At 42.4% G+C, this 16,014-nt stretch overlaps 1 protein-coding gene across 1 annotated transcript in view; it reads right to left on the bottom strand.

The window, feature by feature from the left end:
• Nucleotides 1-1,144: 1,144 nt before the first annotated feature.
• LOC138165173 (uncharacterized protein C1orf87-like) overlaps nucleotides 1,145-16,014 on the bottom strand; it is a 63,824-nt gene continuing 48,954 nt past the window's right edge. Inside the window, exons 10-11 of the mRNA XM_069093308.1 lie at nucleotides 10,381-10,588; nucleotides 1,145-2,995 (exon numbers count right to left, since the gene is read on the bottom strand). Of these exons, the coding sequence (XP_068949409.1) occupies nucleotides 2,835-2,995; nucleotides 10,381-10,588 (369 nt within the window). The 3' untranslated portion in view covers nucleotides 1,145-2,834. The remainder of the gene's footprint in view (nucleotides 2,996-10,380; nucleotides 10,589-16,014) is intronic.

The following is a 16,014-nucleotide window of genomic DNA, read 5'->3' as shown; positions in this document are numbered from 1 at the left end:
AAAAAGGGGAGGATTTTTAGAGAAAGGCCCTTAATCAACTACTAGCTTAAGACTCATAACATGGACAAAATGGCCAAAGACTTGGATGAGGCAGACCATTTCTTCTTAGTATTGAAGTAGAATTTCCAAATTTTATTTTTTTTTCTAATTTAAACTAATGTTAGGATGCTCACTACAATCTATTCAAAGTAAAATCAATAATATTTGAAGACATGCTGAGTAACTCATAAAATTCATCAGAAATATAATTATGGTTGGAAAGACCCTCAGAAGCTAGCCAGCAAAAACATTTTAAAGGTGAGAACACTGAGACCCATGGAGATAAAGTGACTCGTCCAATCCAGGTAGTAAGCGTCAGATTTGATCCCGGGCTCTCTGAATTCAGACTCATTTACTTTAGTAGATAATAGCATCTCATAAAAGAATGTGTTTAAAAATGTTTGCTGAATGATTGAGTGAATGAATGATAGAATTAATGGCAAGATGGTAGGGAGAAATGGGAAGATGGTCAACATCTGCATATTGTCTCCTTCTTACTTCATAGTAACAGAGAACAGGATTTCACCACTCATTGGAGCTGTTTGGCCTTAAATGTCTTGCTCCTAGAAGCTTTGCCCAATGGAGTTGGCAACTTGGGAGTTGGTCAAGACATAGAGCTAACTTTTTTTTCTTCTAGCTGGGTGGTGTGGTAAACAGGAAGATGCCTTGCATTCTCAGCTCTGAAAGTTTTACCCTCCTTGAGCTTCAGTATCCTCAGCTATAAAACGAGGGGTTTCGATTAGATAGTCTTCACACCCCCTCCATTTCTAAATCCTATGAGCCTCCAAATCCCTTTCAGTGTACTCAGAACTCAAGGCTACAGAGACAGTGGATATAGCAAGCACTACCTAGGTTTGGGGGTTGTGGGGGATGGTGCAGTATGGTGCTTAACATGCTTAATATGTTGGCATGAGATTAGTTCTTTGCATCCTTGGGTGAACTCCTTCAGTCTCCCTTGCTTCAGCTACTCTTCCAACAAGGTGGCAAATACTAGGCAACACTTCCTTTACTGGGAGGGATTTATACCTCCTATTTGCTTTAATGCTCACAAAATACTTCTCTTAAATTATCTCATTTAAGCTTTGCCACAACCCAGTCAGTAGGTATAGGCTATTGTTATTCCCATTTTACAGATGAGGAAACATAGATTCAGGGATGACCAGGGCCATCCAACTAGGAAACATCTGTGGCAGCATTAGAAGGTGGGTATATATACATTGAATCCCCTAATTCTCCAGTAAAATTATACTTATTTGTTGATCTAAGGCACACTTATCTTTCCACAAGCTTGATGGAGTTAGAGTCTTGGGCTGGGGAGTTGGGTTGGATTAGATGGCTTCTCAAGAATTGCCTGGCTCAGAGATTATAATTTTCTGATGGAAGTGGCCCCTCTTCTATAGGCTGAGCTCTCTAAAGTAATTCTCTCTCTCTCTCTCAATGTAGATACTATGAATTCTGTAAAATAATTTGGTTTATACTCATGACATGTGAATGTCACAGGTAATCAGATATGTTGTATGAATGGGATCTCAGCTGAGCCCTAGAGATTGCTCCAGTGGGCAGGCACCCTGATAAACCTCCTTAAATCATGGTGCGTGAGAGCTCAAGTGAACTTAGAACAGAACAAGAGATCTCCTTCATCTGCCCCCTCACCCCCATCCTGATCTTGGTGGGCATAGCTCTAGGGTTTTCAAATCTTACCAAGCATTTCCAGCCACTATCCGTTGGTGCCTCCCAACAGCCCTGGGATGTAGGTTACTACAGATGCTATTGTGGTCATTTTACAAATGAAGACATTGATCCTTAGAGAGGTTTAATAACTTGCCCAGAGTCATACATCTATAAATGCCAGGAGCAGGATAGTTTACAGAAAAAAAGAAAACATGGAATGTTAGAGCAGAAATGGGCCCCAGAATGAAGAATGCTAGAAGACAGAACACTGTCTGTTAGAGCTGGAACTTAGGATAAATCCATCAGCCAATGAGCATTTATTAAGCCTCTGTTGTGAGTCAGGTACTTTTTGTGGTTCTGGAAAATCACATCCAGTCTCCTACAGAATCACAGACTGTCAGAACCAGAAAGAACCTTAAAATGTTGGGATACAGAATATACAATCTTGTAACACAGCATGTCAGCACTGCACAGGACATTAGAAATTAGGATAATAGGACGCTGAGCATAGAATGTTAGAGGGAAAAGAGACTTTTAGACACACAATGTTAGAGATGGGCTGTTTGAATACGGATCTTCACAACACAGAACAAAGAATGTTAGAGCTGGGAGAGACCTGAAAACAGAAATGTTAGAACTGGGAGGGATCTTAGAAAAGAGAACATTAGAGCCTTAGAACAGGGAATGTTGGATCCTAGAATATCAGAATTTAGAACAGTTTACTTGAATAACAGCTGGAAGACAACTTAAGAGATTGCCTAGTCTACATCCCGTCCCCCTGCTCCCCCTCCCCTCCACTCCCACCATTTATAGAGGAGGAAACTGAGGTCCAGAGGTTAAGGGAGAGGTTAAGGGTCACACAGTGAGGAAACAGCAGACTGGTTGGTGACAGTCTTCATCAGATTCTCACCCAAACCAAATAAAGCTGCCCCGCTTTCATGTCATTGGGTAAAAGGGGGTCGGTCCAAGACACGAAGGCCGTAAGAGGTACGCCCAGGGTGCCTACGCCGGCCGCTCCTCCCTGGGAACGCTTCATCTCTCCCTTGCTCAGACTGAGAAAAACGTGTCCCTGGGTAGAAGAGGGGAGACACAGCAAACACCCGTTAGCACCAGTGAGGCACTTCTCACAGCTCCTTCAGGTACCGCAGCGCCGGCTCCAAGAGAAGGTTCTCTCCTCGCCGGAACCTCCGGACCGCCTGATCGATTTTCAGAGGACTGAGGGCGAGGTTATAAATGAGATTGTAGTTGTGCATGAGGCGCTTGGCTCGCTCCTTTTCCAGCACTCCTGTTTTTGGGGGTCAGGGAGGGGAGAGACAGAGAGAGACAGAGACATAGAGAGCAGAGACACAGGGAGAGACCGAGAAACAGAGTCACACACAGAGAGAGACACACCACACAGACAGAGACAGAGAGAGACAGAGAGAGAAAGAGAGGGACAGAGAGAGAGACGGAGAGAAAGAGACAGAGAGGAAAGAGACAGAGAGAGGAGAGAGAGAGAAGGAAGAAGGAGGAAGAGGAGGAAAAAGGAAGACACACAGAAGGCAGAAGGAGAAAATTAGGGAAGGAGAGAGAGGGCAGAGAGACAGAGACAGAAAGAGAGAAAAGGAGAGAGGAAAAGATAGAGACAGACAGAGAAATACACAAAGGGAGAGAATGAAGGCGATACAGAGAACAGGACAAAGAAGAGACAAAAACAAAGAAATATAGAGATGGAGATGCAAAAGTAGAGACAGAAGAGAGGAGAAATATAAAGAGAGAAAGAATGAAGGAAAGAGAAAGACCGAATTAAATAGAGATGGAGAAAGAGAGGAAGGGAGAAAAGACATTGATTTTCAAGGTTAACCTCTTCGTAACATCTTACACATAGGAACAGTTGAATAAGTATTTCAATTGAATGGGATTTCAGAAGAGGAGTCACAGTACGTGCTTGTGAAGAGCCCGTGGCCCTGCCAAAAGCCAACGCTGAGATGTGGGCACCTTGCCTCATGAGGGCTCTCCTACAAGGACCTCCATGATCATGCCATTGGCTGAGTGCAACCAACAGCTGAAATCTAGGCCAAGTTCAAGGCCATACTCTGTGTAGTCATGAAAACTTTCTGAAGTCAGTTCTAGAGAAGGGTGGGGTGTGCACCAAAGGCTGCCTGATTCCAACCCTCATTGCCAAAAGTCACTGATTCATAGAGTGCTCGAGCAGGATGAGACTCTTAAGATTTCAGTCCAATGCTTTTTTTTCCCCACTTATGAGAAAACTGAGGTCCATTTCCCCAAGGGCATATACAAGTAATTGAATCCGAGTTTTCTCTCACCCTGGGCACAATGTCCAAATAGTCCTACAGGACTAGACTCCTTTTATTCCTCCTTCACCCTTCTGGTCTCCCATAGCTCCACTCCATGTTGTATTTTGCATTCTTATCTCCCCTCCTCAATGGTAAGCTTCCTGAGGACCCAACTACTCCATGGATAAATGGTAGGGTGGATACTTGTTTGGTTGAGGGTTGGACTCAGGTTCCTAATGGCCCTTCTGGTTGTGAAATGCTGGGATTATGGGCAAATAAGGCCTAGGTCTTATTATTCTTTCTCCCTTCTCCATCCCCCCGTGGAACGTTCAGGACAGAAGAAGGTTTTTAACATAGAACCATAAATGAATCCATTTGTATTCTGTCTATTCGTATACTCAAAACATGGGGTTTGTATTCCCTGGCCTCTGCTCCCATCAATCTCTAGAATAATATAAACAAATTTAATTAACACTTTAAAGTTTGCAAAGTGCTTGGCACATGTTGCTTTATTTGATCCTCCCACCAACACATTAAGATAAGTGTTGTTACTATTTTTATTTTATAGATGAACAAATTGAGGCCCCAAGACTTTTCCAATGTAGTAAATGGCAAGATTCAAACCCAGGTTATGAGATCATAGATTTTGGGGTGGAAGGAAGCTCTAGGGGTCTTCTGGAAACTGAGGCTGAGCGAGGCTGGGTGACCTGTGCAAGGAAATGCAATGAGTAGCTCAGGCAAAATTCAAACTTAATGAGTCTTTCTCATAGTCAAGCCAATGCCCTAGCTAATGCACTGCCCAACTGTGAGTATTGGCCATTATCTTCAGACCTGGCCCTGCTACAGGCTCATCTCTTTGTAAATTACTTCCCATCTCTTAGACTCAGGCTCCTCTAATGTTCTATGTTTGATGTTCCAAGAATCTATCTTTTCATTTGAACTTTCAGGGTTCCAAGGGCCCCCCACCAGTTCTGACGTTCTCCATTCTAAGGTTTCTTTCTATATTCTAGGCTTCTATAATCCAATTTCCTTCCAGATTTCTGTTTTATTACTTTGCTTAGCTGTACCTACCACCTCAGACATTCTCTGCTCTAACATTTTAAGCACTCATTTTCCTTCTTGTTCTGTTCTAAGGCCCCTCCCAGCTCTGACATTCCATGTTCTAAAGTCTTTTCTACTAACATTCTATGCTACAAGGTCCCTTCCAATGCTGACAGTTTTTCTTCCAAGGTCTCTCCAAGCTTTGACACTCGATATCCTTAGGACCTTTCCAGCCCTCACATTCTTTGTTCTGGGCTTTTGAATTAAGCACTTAAGTTCTGCATTCTGATGTTCAATCTCCTAAGGTCCCTTCAGCTTCCACATTTTACCTTCTCATGCACACACCACCTTGGGCATCTTCTGTCTGATGAGCCCTTCCAGCTCTCACAGTCTGTGCTCTAATAGTCTACATTCTGAGCTCCCTTACAGCTGTGCCATTCTGTGTTCTATGATTTAAAGAGTTTCCAAACTTTACTGCTAGGAAATTCATCCTGATGTCAAACTAAAAATGCCATCAGCTGAAATGTGTGCCCATTCCAATCTATCATGTTATGAGTGGACTCCCCAAACAGCTGCTCACCACAATTCTTCAGTCTCTCATCGTGTGGTAAAGTCCATCTTCTGCTGCTGTCCTTCCCCCACTCTCCCAATGAAAACACACACTAACACCAGCAAGAATCTGGGAGGACTTGTCATGTATCCTTCAGAGAGCCAGCCATGGCAACAAACCCACCACCCCCTCAAAGGAAAGAACAATCTGTCTGCCCTTTCTTCAGTTTGTCAAGGTAATCATTCACATCAGTCAAAGGGACTCTTCGTGCACTGTGTGTGTTCATCACAGGGATGGCTTTAATGTGCTTGTACACAGGGGTGCCAAATAAACATTTATGCAGTGAGCAGCCTTCAGTGCCGCTCAGGCATGTCCTCGACCTTTTCTTGAACCTCAGAAAGCATAGCTATTTGCTAGAGGGAGAAATACAAGAATCTGGTGTAGTGGCAGGGGCCTTGGAGCTAGAGATAGGACATTCACCTTACCTCCACATTCACTAACTGCATGACCTTTGCCATATGACTTCCCTTCCTCATTTATAAAAATAAGGTCATTGGGCTCAATGAGCCCTAGGTCTCTTCTAGCTTCAATGGCATAAATCCTAAGGTCCCTCCAAGCTCTAACATTCTAGGTTTTAAGGACCCTTCTGACTCAAACACTGTAAAGTCTTTTCCAGCTCAGTGCTATAAGATAATAAGTTCTAGGGTCCCTTCCAGCACCGACATCTTACGTCCTAAGGTCCTCCCCAGCTTTAATATTCTATGCTCTAAAGTTCCTCCTACCTCTGAAATTCTCTGTTCTAAGGTTTCTTCTGGCTCTGATGTTCTACACTCAAGGTCACATACATTCTTATTCAAATATTCCATTTTCTAATGTTCCTTCTAGCTCGAGGTTCTAAGATTTTTATGTTCCAAGGTCCTTCTCTGCTCCACTTTAATTCCCAATGTCTTTCTATAACTAATTTTTTATGCTCTAAAGTTCTTCCCAGTTCTGACATTATATGTCTCTGGGTCCCTTACACCAGTGATATTCTATATTCCAAGGTCCTTTCCAGTTTTAATACTTTGTGTTCTAACATCTCTTCTCGATCAACCTTTCTAAGGTCCTTCTGAACTTTGATATCAGTTCTAAGGTCCTTCCTTAGAACATCAGTCCAAGTCCATCCCTGCTTCCTTGTTCTGTGTTCAAAGTTCTGTAGCCATTCTGTGATTCTGTAGCATAGGTCCTCCTTCTGCTATGAGGCCGTGGTTGCTTCCTAAGAGTTTGTGGCCAGTGAGTCAGCCAACATGCTGACCTCGGTCAATCCTCATTTTTCATTAAAAATTGCCTCAGACATTCCCATCTCTTTCTGACCTATTCTTTGGCTGTAGCAACTCTCCACATTTCATGGAAACGGGGAAAACAGACATAAATAATGAAGAGGTCATGGGGAAAGCATTTCAAATCTGCCCTTTTAATTTATTTACATCCATCATCTACCAAGGTCAATAAAACTCCATAGAGAAATTACTTCTTTAGAAACTCCACAAAAATGGGGCCCAAGCCTGGAGAGAAATAGATCAGTGACTGAGGCTGTGGCCCTCATCCGTAATTGAATTTAGGTTTTTTTTTTTTTTTTAGTGTTTCCATCTAGAGTTATACATATATTATTAAATTAAATATAGGTATATTTCTTGTATATATATATTCATATACTGAAATAAATGTACATGTACTTTCTATATATATATATATATTTTATATGTACATATAAATCTATGCATGTGTATACATATATACAATGTGTATATATTATATAGATTTATATATGTATACATATACAAATGCATGTGTATTCCTACATTTAAATATGTATGTGTGTATATATGTATGCATGTATGCATGCATGTATGGGGGAGTCACAAAGTATCAGAGTCTCCTAAGGCTCAAGAAGGGTGATCCATAAAGATATGCTGAGATGCTGAACAAAATACCTTGCTGAAATCCTGATATACATGATGTCTATAATATTTCCCTGACCTAAATCACCCCAGAAACCTATCAAAGTGGACAGTGAAACTTGGAAAGGAATGTGAGCCTACCCTATTTTTTTATGTCTGACCCAGAGTCTTTACAAATGTTTATTGGGGGCTGGAATTAAAGGGAGACACACTAGCTAAGCCTCAAAGATCTCCCCAAGCACACTATTCTCTAGCCCTGGCAATCTGGCTTCTGACCTCACTATTCAACTGAAACCACTCTCTCAAAGGTCAGCCATGACAGTGGAATTGCTGAATCCAATGACCTCTTCTCAGGACTCATCCTTGACCTTTCTAGAGCACTCAATGCTTCCTGGGCACCCATGTTCTGTACACTAATACTGCCCTTGATATCTCTCCGTGTTCTCCTCTGACCACTTTAGAACACTCCTTCATCTCTCGGACTGGTTCATTTGTCTGTTCTCTTCATCTTTCCCTCCCCCTCCCCAAGCATGAGCACTAGTGAGGCAGTAAGGAAAAAGACCGAGTACTGGTCTCTGAGTCACAAAGAATTGGGTCTCAATCTTGATTCAAATATTTATCATTTAGGTGACCTTGGTGGGTCACATCCCCTCTCAGAGTCTCAGTCTCCTTAATTCTTCCCAGTGACAACACCAGCTTCGCCCTGCATGTGAGGTCCAACATATATAAAGCACTTTATACGTAAATGTGTACCTTTACCATTATTCTCAAACACACTTCTAGCCCCCATAAAAATCTCTTCTGTGGGAGGCAATGTGGCACAGTAGAAAAATGCAGGGCATGAAGGCTGAGCCCCAGGCTGAAATCCCCTCTCTGTCTCTTGCTGTCTGTGTGACCTTGGACAAGTCATTTTATTTGTGTGGTTTTCAGTTTCTTCATCTATTAAATGAAGAGGTTGGAGTAGATATCTCTTTCTAGATTCAAGTCTTAGGTTCCTGGGCTGACCTGGGCTTGAATTCTGGAAAGATTGTCTCTTGAGTGTTATCTTTTCTACTCTGAGGAGTTCCATTATCACCTCCAGGCAGATGACTCCTGGGGTCATTATATTTTCTAGTCTCTTCCCTGAGTTTTAGTTCACATCAGGAACTGCCTTTTGGACATTTCCCTGAAATGTCCCACCAGGGCCTCAAATCTGGTATGTGCAAAACTCCACTCAATGTCTTCCTCAGCTCAGCCTACCCAGCCTCCTTAGCAGGGTGAAGTAGTAAATGGGGCATTGGATTTGGAGACAGGAAGATCAGGGTTTGAATCCTGCATTAGATATTTACATCTATGACCGTGCACCAGGCAGCCTCCAGAATGTCCAGAACCATAGGGTTCTGGATGGCAAGAATCACTTTGGTGGTTTGCTTATTCCCATAACATAACCCAGTACAGTACTTTTCACAACGCTGATGCTTAATAATTATTTCTTATATTCTGCACAAGTGCCTTTACCTCAGAGGCAGTTAGATGGCACAGTGAATAGAGCACCAGTCCTGGAGTCAGGAGAACTTGAGTTCAAATCCATCCTCAGACACTTGAGACACTGTCTGTGTATAGGGTCAGTCACTTAAACCCTATTGCCTTACCTGCCCCCCCCAGAAAAAAAAAACAAACAAACCCTTCACCTCTCTGGCCTGTTTTCTTATGTGTAAAATGGATTTGGTCCTAACTAGCTCTAAGGTCCTTTCCCGTTCTACTATTCTATGTTCTAAATTCTAGATCCCTTGAAACATGATAATTTTATGCTTTAAATTCTAAAATGTTACGTTCTCAGGTCCCTTCCAGCTTGAACATTTCATGTTCTAATGCCCCAGCTAACTCTAACATTCTGTGTTCTAACAGTCCATGTTAGAAGGTCTTTTCCAGCTCTAACACTCTATGTTTTATGTGCTAACATTCTATATTTGAAGGTCCCTTTTATCTCTCACATTCTATGTCCTATATTCTAAGGTTACCTCTCGCTCCCAAACTGTATGTTCTAACATTCCATGTCTGAAGGTCCCCCAGCTTAAGCCTTCCATATCCTATGTTCTAATATGGTATTGTAAAGTCCATCCCAGACCTAACACTCTGAGACACTGTTCTGGAGCCTCTGAAGGGCTGTGACATTGTCGTTCCCAAGGGTCCCCTCCAGCTTGGCCGTCCATTCTATATTCTACTGGTCCCTTGCAGCTGTAACTTTCTGTTTTCCACAATATGGCTGGTTGTATGAAATAAACCTTCCAATGCCTAATCCTCAACTAGAACTTGGGAATCTTGAACTACAGTTCAATATAATTTCCTATTGTAATGGCATTTATTGGAATGTGATTTAATTTACAGGAATCCTCTCTTGCATTTGAATAAGAGTTTAGTTTTTTTTTTTAAACACTCTTACATTTGAATAAAGGGAAGCAGCCAGGGTTACCTGGGTCTGGTACTAGATTTGAAGTCAGAAAGACCTGAGTTGAGTGCAAATCCTGCCTCAGATACTTCCTAGCTATGTGACCCTGAGAAAGTCACTTCATCTCACTCACTCTCCTCATCTCTAAAATGGGTAGAATAATAATACCTCCCTCCCAGGGCTATTGTGAGGATCAGTGGAAGTAACATATATGCAAAGCTCTGCAAGCATTAAAGTGCTATATAAATGGTAAATATTATAAACCAATTATAATTTGTAATTATGAAGTAATCATGAATCATCTTGTAACCAAACTGTAACCAAATAACATGACGATTGATAACCAGTCTTTTTCCCTTTCCTGAGCCTGCCTGATACCATCAGGGGCCCTGACTGCCAGCAAGGGGGACACTTGTTTCAAGCATAGTTTTTCACCTGTATTGTTCACGTCACACAAGTGCAGGGCGTTTTCTAGCTTTCGGAAGCGCTCCATCCATGTCTCGCGCTGGGCCTCCTCATTTTGGAGTTGGCTCAGATGTGGCTGTGAGGCTGGTCGGATCTTCCTGCTGGCTTTGCTTTCTTTGGGGGCCCTTGTCTCAGGAGCAGGGTTTGCAGGGGGCGGTTCCTCGTCTTCCTTCTGTTTCTACCAACAAAAAGCAAACAGTTTTATGACAATAAGATAGCAGTCCAGACAATCCTAAGGTTCCTTGGCAGAAGAATGGGCCACCCAGCCAGCAGGAACTGGGAGAAGTGGATGTTTCTCAAAGCCAGGGAGGCCACGTTTCAAATCCTCAGTTCTGCAGGCTGATGTCTGCCAACTCCTACTGGATATGAATGGTTCTGGTGAGGGATTTTGAAATTAAATTCAACAGGGAAAGGCACCATTCTGTCTTTAGCTCAGTCTCAGTAGAGGTTTTCTTGGGGAGTCACAAAAAGTGGTTCTGGAAATGGGCAAGTCTGAAGTCTGGTCTCTGAACATTGATTTACTGAGATTGACCTGATTTAGACTAATGTAGTCCAAAGAAGGAGAATACCAATGGAGCGTTTAGCACACATCCTAATGAGTGAACAGTGGTCAGTTAGCCTTGGGCCCCAGGTGCCCACATTGAGTGGCACCCTCACAGTACACTCCTGGTGTGTGATTCCTTCCATCTTCCAGGTCTCTCCCCCTACCTCAGTGCTCAGGTAACTTCAAGCACAGCCCACATTGTGCCCCCCTGGCCTGCCCTTGGCAATAGAAGGCTTGCTCTGGGCATCCTTTTCCAATGATATGTGCATGCCCCCTACAAGCATCCAGTCATAGGATCAGAGACCTGAAGCTGGAAATGACTTTATAGCCTCCTAGGCTACCTACCTCTCTCATTTATGTATAGAGAAACTGAGGTCCAGAGAGGAAGTCACTCGCCCCAAATGCCTTCTTCTTCAGGAAGTCTTCCCCAACTCCTCTTAATCCACGGGCCTCCCCTTTCTTATTTCCTATTTATCCTGTACATTGCTCGTGAGTGCATGGAATTTTTGCCTCTTTTTGTATCCTTGGCACTTAGCACAGTTCTTGGCAAGTAGTAGGTGCTTAATATTTCTTTAATTGACTGACACAAGTAGAGACAGAGCTGGGGTTCAGATTTAGGTCCTTTGTTCTTTCCCCTGTACTTGTCCTCAAGCCCTTCAGGAGAAGGAAAGTTTTCACAGTGCCCTAGACCATGCCTGTTGCCCCCTGGTAGGCCCATCTGTGACCCATCTGTGTCTTTCTTATATTCTGACTTTAGAATGTGAATCTTTGAGAGGATGGTTGGTCTTTTTGCTTTTCTTTGTGTGCTTAGAAAATGTTTATTGACTAAATGACATATCCCGAAATTAGAAAGATAGTTCTGTAGAGATTCCAGCCCTTGAAATGAGCTGTTGAATATAGGTGCTGAGTCTTCCATTAGAGCCCATAGTATGGAGGACCGGTGTATTCAACCAGACCTTATTAACCTTCAGAACTTCCATTAAAAAAAGTTGACAATTATTTCAATATACCTTTGTAATGCTATGTACGTTATTTAATGTATTTAAAATCATCATCCCAAGAAAGAAAGATACTTACATTTAACCAAAGGGGTCTGGGCTACACAAAAAGGTCAAGAATTCCTGCTCTAAGGAAAGACATTACTATGTAATGGAGAAAGTCAGATTTGAGGTAGTTGGTTCTGAGTTAAAATCTCCATTATACTTAGGGTTAGCAGAGAAAAGAAAAAGACAGTCCCTGCCCTCAAGTCTAAAGGGGGAGCCCATAAACTGAGAAAATCAGCAGAAGGAAGGTACTCCACTATACTCCACTATACTGAGTTAAAATTGCCACTATAAGACTTATACCTATGTGACATTGCTCTCCTCTTGGCTTCAGTTTCCTCTTTTGTAAAAATGAGGGGCTGGGGAAAGATGGGATATAAGATGCCTTCCAGTTCGGAATCCCATGACTCTATGAAACCATGTCCTTTGAGATGGACTGGAGGAACTTGGAAGGGTTAGCCCAGAGAGGAGAATACTACAGGGAACATGATAATTGTCTTCAAATATTCGAAAAGCTGATACGTGGAAGAAGGCTTGGACTTGTTCAGCCTGGCCCCAGGGGCAAGCAGTTGGGAGGATGTTACAGAGAGGCAGATTTTGGGTGGAAAAAATGGGGGGGGGGACTTCCCAACTTTATAATGTGATGAGCAACTTGTTCACAAGGATGTGCCATCCTCAACTGTAAACCGATTCTTCACAAAAGGGTAAGTGGGAAAAAAAGTTAAAAATTAATGTTGCCAGTGGCAAAAATGGAGGCTGGTGTGAACTGTCAGTTGTGAATGCTTATGTTGTATGGTGGCGTTCCTTTGCTGGGGCTGACAGACTCCAGCTGACATTTTGGGGAAGCCCCAGGGCACTGCTCAGCCCCACATGCCCATCAGGGGCTGCTCCTCTGCTCAGAACTGTCTAGGGCTCCCTGCTTGGGCAGGCAGGCAGGCAGGTAGGTAATACACATGTAAGGCTTTACTAAATGCTAGGCACTGAGGATACAAGAAAAAAAGGAAAACAGTCTCTGGCCTCTGGGAGCTTACAATTCCTCCCCTGTAAAGTGGAGGCCTTAGCTCAGAACCACTGAAACCAGAGGTGATTTCTTGGGCCCCTCCTGGCTCGAAAGCCTTGACCTAAAACTGGTAAAAGCTGACTTTTCTTATATCTCTGGAAATCAGTCAATCAGTCAACAAGTATTTCCTAAGCTGTTGGTCAGTCGTTTCTATCATATCCAATTCTTCATGTCCTCCTTTGGTGTTTTTTGGTAAAGATATTAGAGTGGTTTGCCATTTCCTTTTCCAACTTGTTTTATAGATGAGGAAACCGAGGCAAAGAGGATTAAGTGACTTGCCCAAGGTCACACAGCTAGTAAGTGTCTGAGGCCAGATTTGGACTCAGGAAGTCTTCCTGACTCAAAACCTGACACTGTATCCACTGTGCTATCCGGCTGCCCTATAAGTACCTGCTATCTATCCCAGGCACTCTGCTAAGTGTTAAGGATATATAAAGAAAGGGAGAAGCAGTGCCTGTTCTAATAATAACTCTAACAGAGAAGGCAATTGGCATAGAACTAGTTATTTACAAGATATACATATATACTCATGCACGTGTAGACACATGCATATACACTTATACATACATATATGTAAGATGGATATGTATTTATATGCACATATACATGGATATGTTTATATCTATATACATGTATCTATAAATATATATACAATGTATCAGTATGTGTAGTTATAGATGTGTATATATTGAATATATCTACTTATTGCATATATATACAATGTATCTACTTATGTGTGTGTATACATACACACCTAGAATGATTTATGGTACATATCAATATATGTACATATATATATATATACACATATACATGCATATATTATGTATCTATATTTATATTTACATGGAAGGTAACCTCAGAGGGAAAGGGTCAGTGTAATCCCAGTGGGGAGGGTGAGTAGAGGCCTCTGGCAGAAGCCAAATCAAGGTCAAATGCCACCTTCTTCCAGAGGGCATCCTTAGAGGTCATTTGGTACAAGCCCTATCTGAGAAGGAATTTTCAGGATTCCTCAGAAGTGGCTTCTGAGTTTCTTATTGGAAACTTCTAATGAGGGAGCATTTGAGTGAGAAGTTGGTTTGGCGAGACCATTTATTGGGTATGTTATTATTTGTGTCTGGTGTAGGTGGGCCTGTCTGGTTGCTGAGGTCCTCTGGGTAACCTCTTAAGTCCCCAGGCTAATTCCCTTCCAGAACACGTCTGATGGTAGGAGGTTTTTTCTTTACCTCAAGACTTGGTAAAAAAAAATAGCCTCTTCCCTCAAGGAGTTCCTATTTTAATAGGGGAGACAACATGTGCATAAATTGCTATATAGAACATAGATTCAGAGTATACTGAAGGTAGCCTTACAGAAGAAGGGATTTAAAATAATACATAATGTCCCTGTCCCCCTTAATTCTAGTACCTTCCTTCTGCTGATTTTCTCCAGTTTATGGTCTGCTCCTTTAGACTTGAGGGCAGGGACTATCTTTTTCTTTTCTCTGCTAACCCTAATCATCCCCAGATTTTAGCTCAGAGCTTGGCGCATAGTAGGGGCTTACCAGAGCTTAGCCCAGCTCTTGGCACATAATAGGGGCTTACCAGAGCTCAGCACATAGTAGGGGCTTACCAAATTCTAGCTGACAGACCAATAAACTGATTTTATACAGCTTTTTATGGTTTGTAAAGCACTTTACATTCACTAGCTCATCTGACCCTCACAATAACCCAGTGGCATAGGGAAGATTATAATCTCATTTGATAGATGAGAAAATTGAGGCCTTTAGAGGTTAAGAGAGTTGTTCTGAATCATTTTGTTTCTTTCATTAGATTGTAAGTTCTTTGAGGGAAGGACTGTCTGGTTCAATACAATCATTTTATAGCTGGGGAATCTCAGTTCCAGGCAAATTATTTTACTTGCTTAAGGTCAAATAGGTAGCATAAGATAATTGTTCTTTTTATCTCTGAAGGGAATATTAAGAGTCAATGGGTAGAAATTTCAATAAATCAATTAGACTTGATTTCAGGGAAAACAAACAAGCCTTTCCTCCAATCTTTTAAAAGCTGGAGTTATTCATAAGTGAGATGAGCTTCCTTGGGCGGCAGTGGGTCAGAGCCCCTGTTTAATCATCGCTCATATGAGGGCATAGGGTTAGTTTTAGAGCAAAGCCAGAGAAAACTCCTAACAATTCTATCTAGGCGCAGTAGGTTCTAGCAGAATGTGTTGGGTCCAGGACTCAGTTTCCTCATCTGTGAATAGAGGAGATTAAGACTTCAGTAAACATCTTTAAGGGAAAACTGAAATTTCTCATGAGGAATATTGTCAAGAGAATTCATGTTCAGGTACAGGTTAGACTAGATGGAGTCTGAGGTCTTTGCCAACTCTAATGTTCTGTAATTCTGTAACTTGCTGATCTCCCAGGACAGTGGAACAGATATAGTCAGAAGACCTGTATGACCTTAATATCTCTGGGCCTCAGTTTCCTTTCAAGTAGGAATTGTTTCATTTTGTGCTTGTTGTTGTCTGTGTGGCCAGTACCCAGCACAATGCCTGGCACTGGAACCCATGCTTGTTTATGGTTCACCTGTAAAATGAGGCAGCCCATGTAACCCGAAGGGTCATTACGCGGCTGAAGTCCTTTCCAGCTCTGGTTTAACCCATCAATTGTAAAAAGCAAGGTTTTGCATGCTCAGCTAACGCTTTCTCGTTGATAGAAGAGAAGCCCCCTGCCCCCAATTCTGTCTCATGGCTTTCTCTGAAGAAGGGAAATGAGGACCTGCCCACAATCCTCTGTTGTCAGAGAGACTTGGAAAGAAGAGAAGGAGAGGGAGAGGCAGGCATTTCTCACAAATAGACTAAACACTCCCTTGCAAAAGCATTTGCTGTTGTTTCTTGTGGGGGGGAGGGAAGGAGGGGGGAAGAGAGAGACAGAGAGAGAGAGAGACAGAGAGAGAGAGAAGGAGGGAGGGAGGGAGAG

The sequence above is a fragment of the Petaurus breviceps genome, unplaced genomic scaffold (genome assembly GCF_028583685.1).
Source record: "Petaurus breviceps papuanus isolate PSGF00001 unplaced genomic scaffold, PetGlider_PUasm1.0 208, whole genome shotgun sequence".
Classification (NCBI taxonomy): domain Eukaryota; kingdom Metazoa; phylum Chordata; class Mammalia; order Diprotodontia; family Petauridae; genus Petaurus; species Petaurus breviceps.
This window is presented reverse-complemented; position numbering and strand designations above follow the sequence as displayed.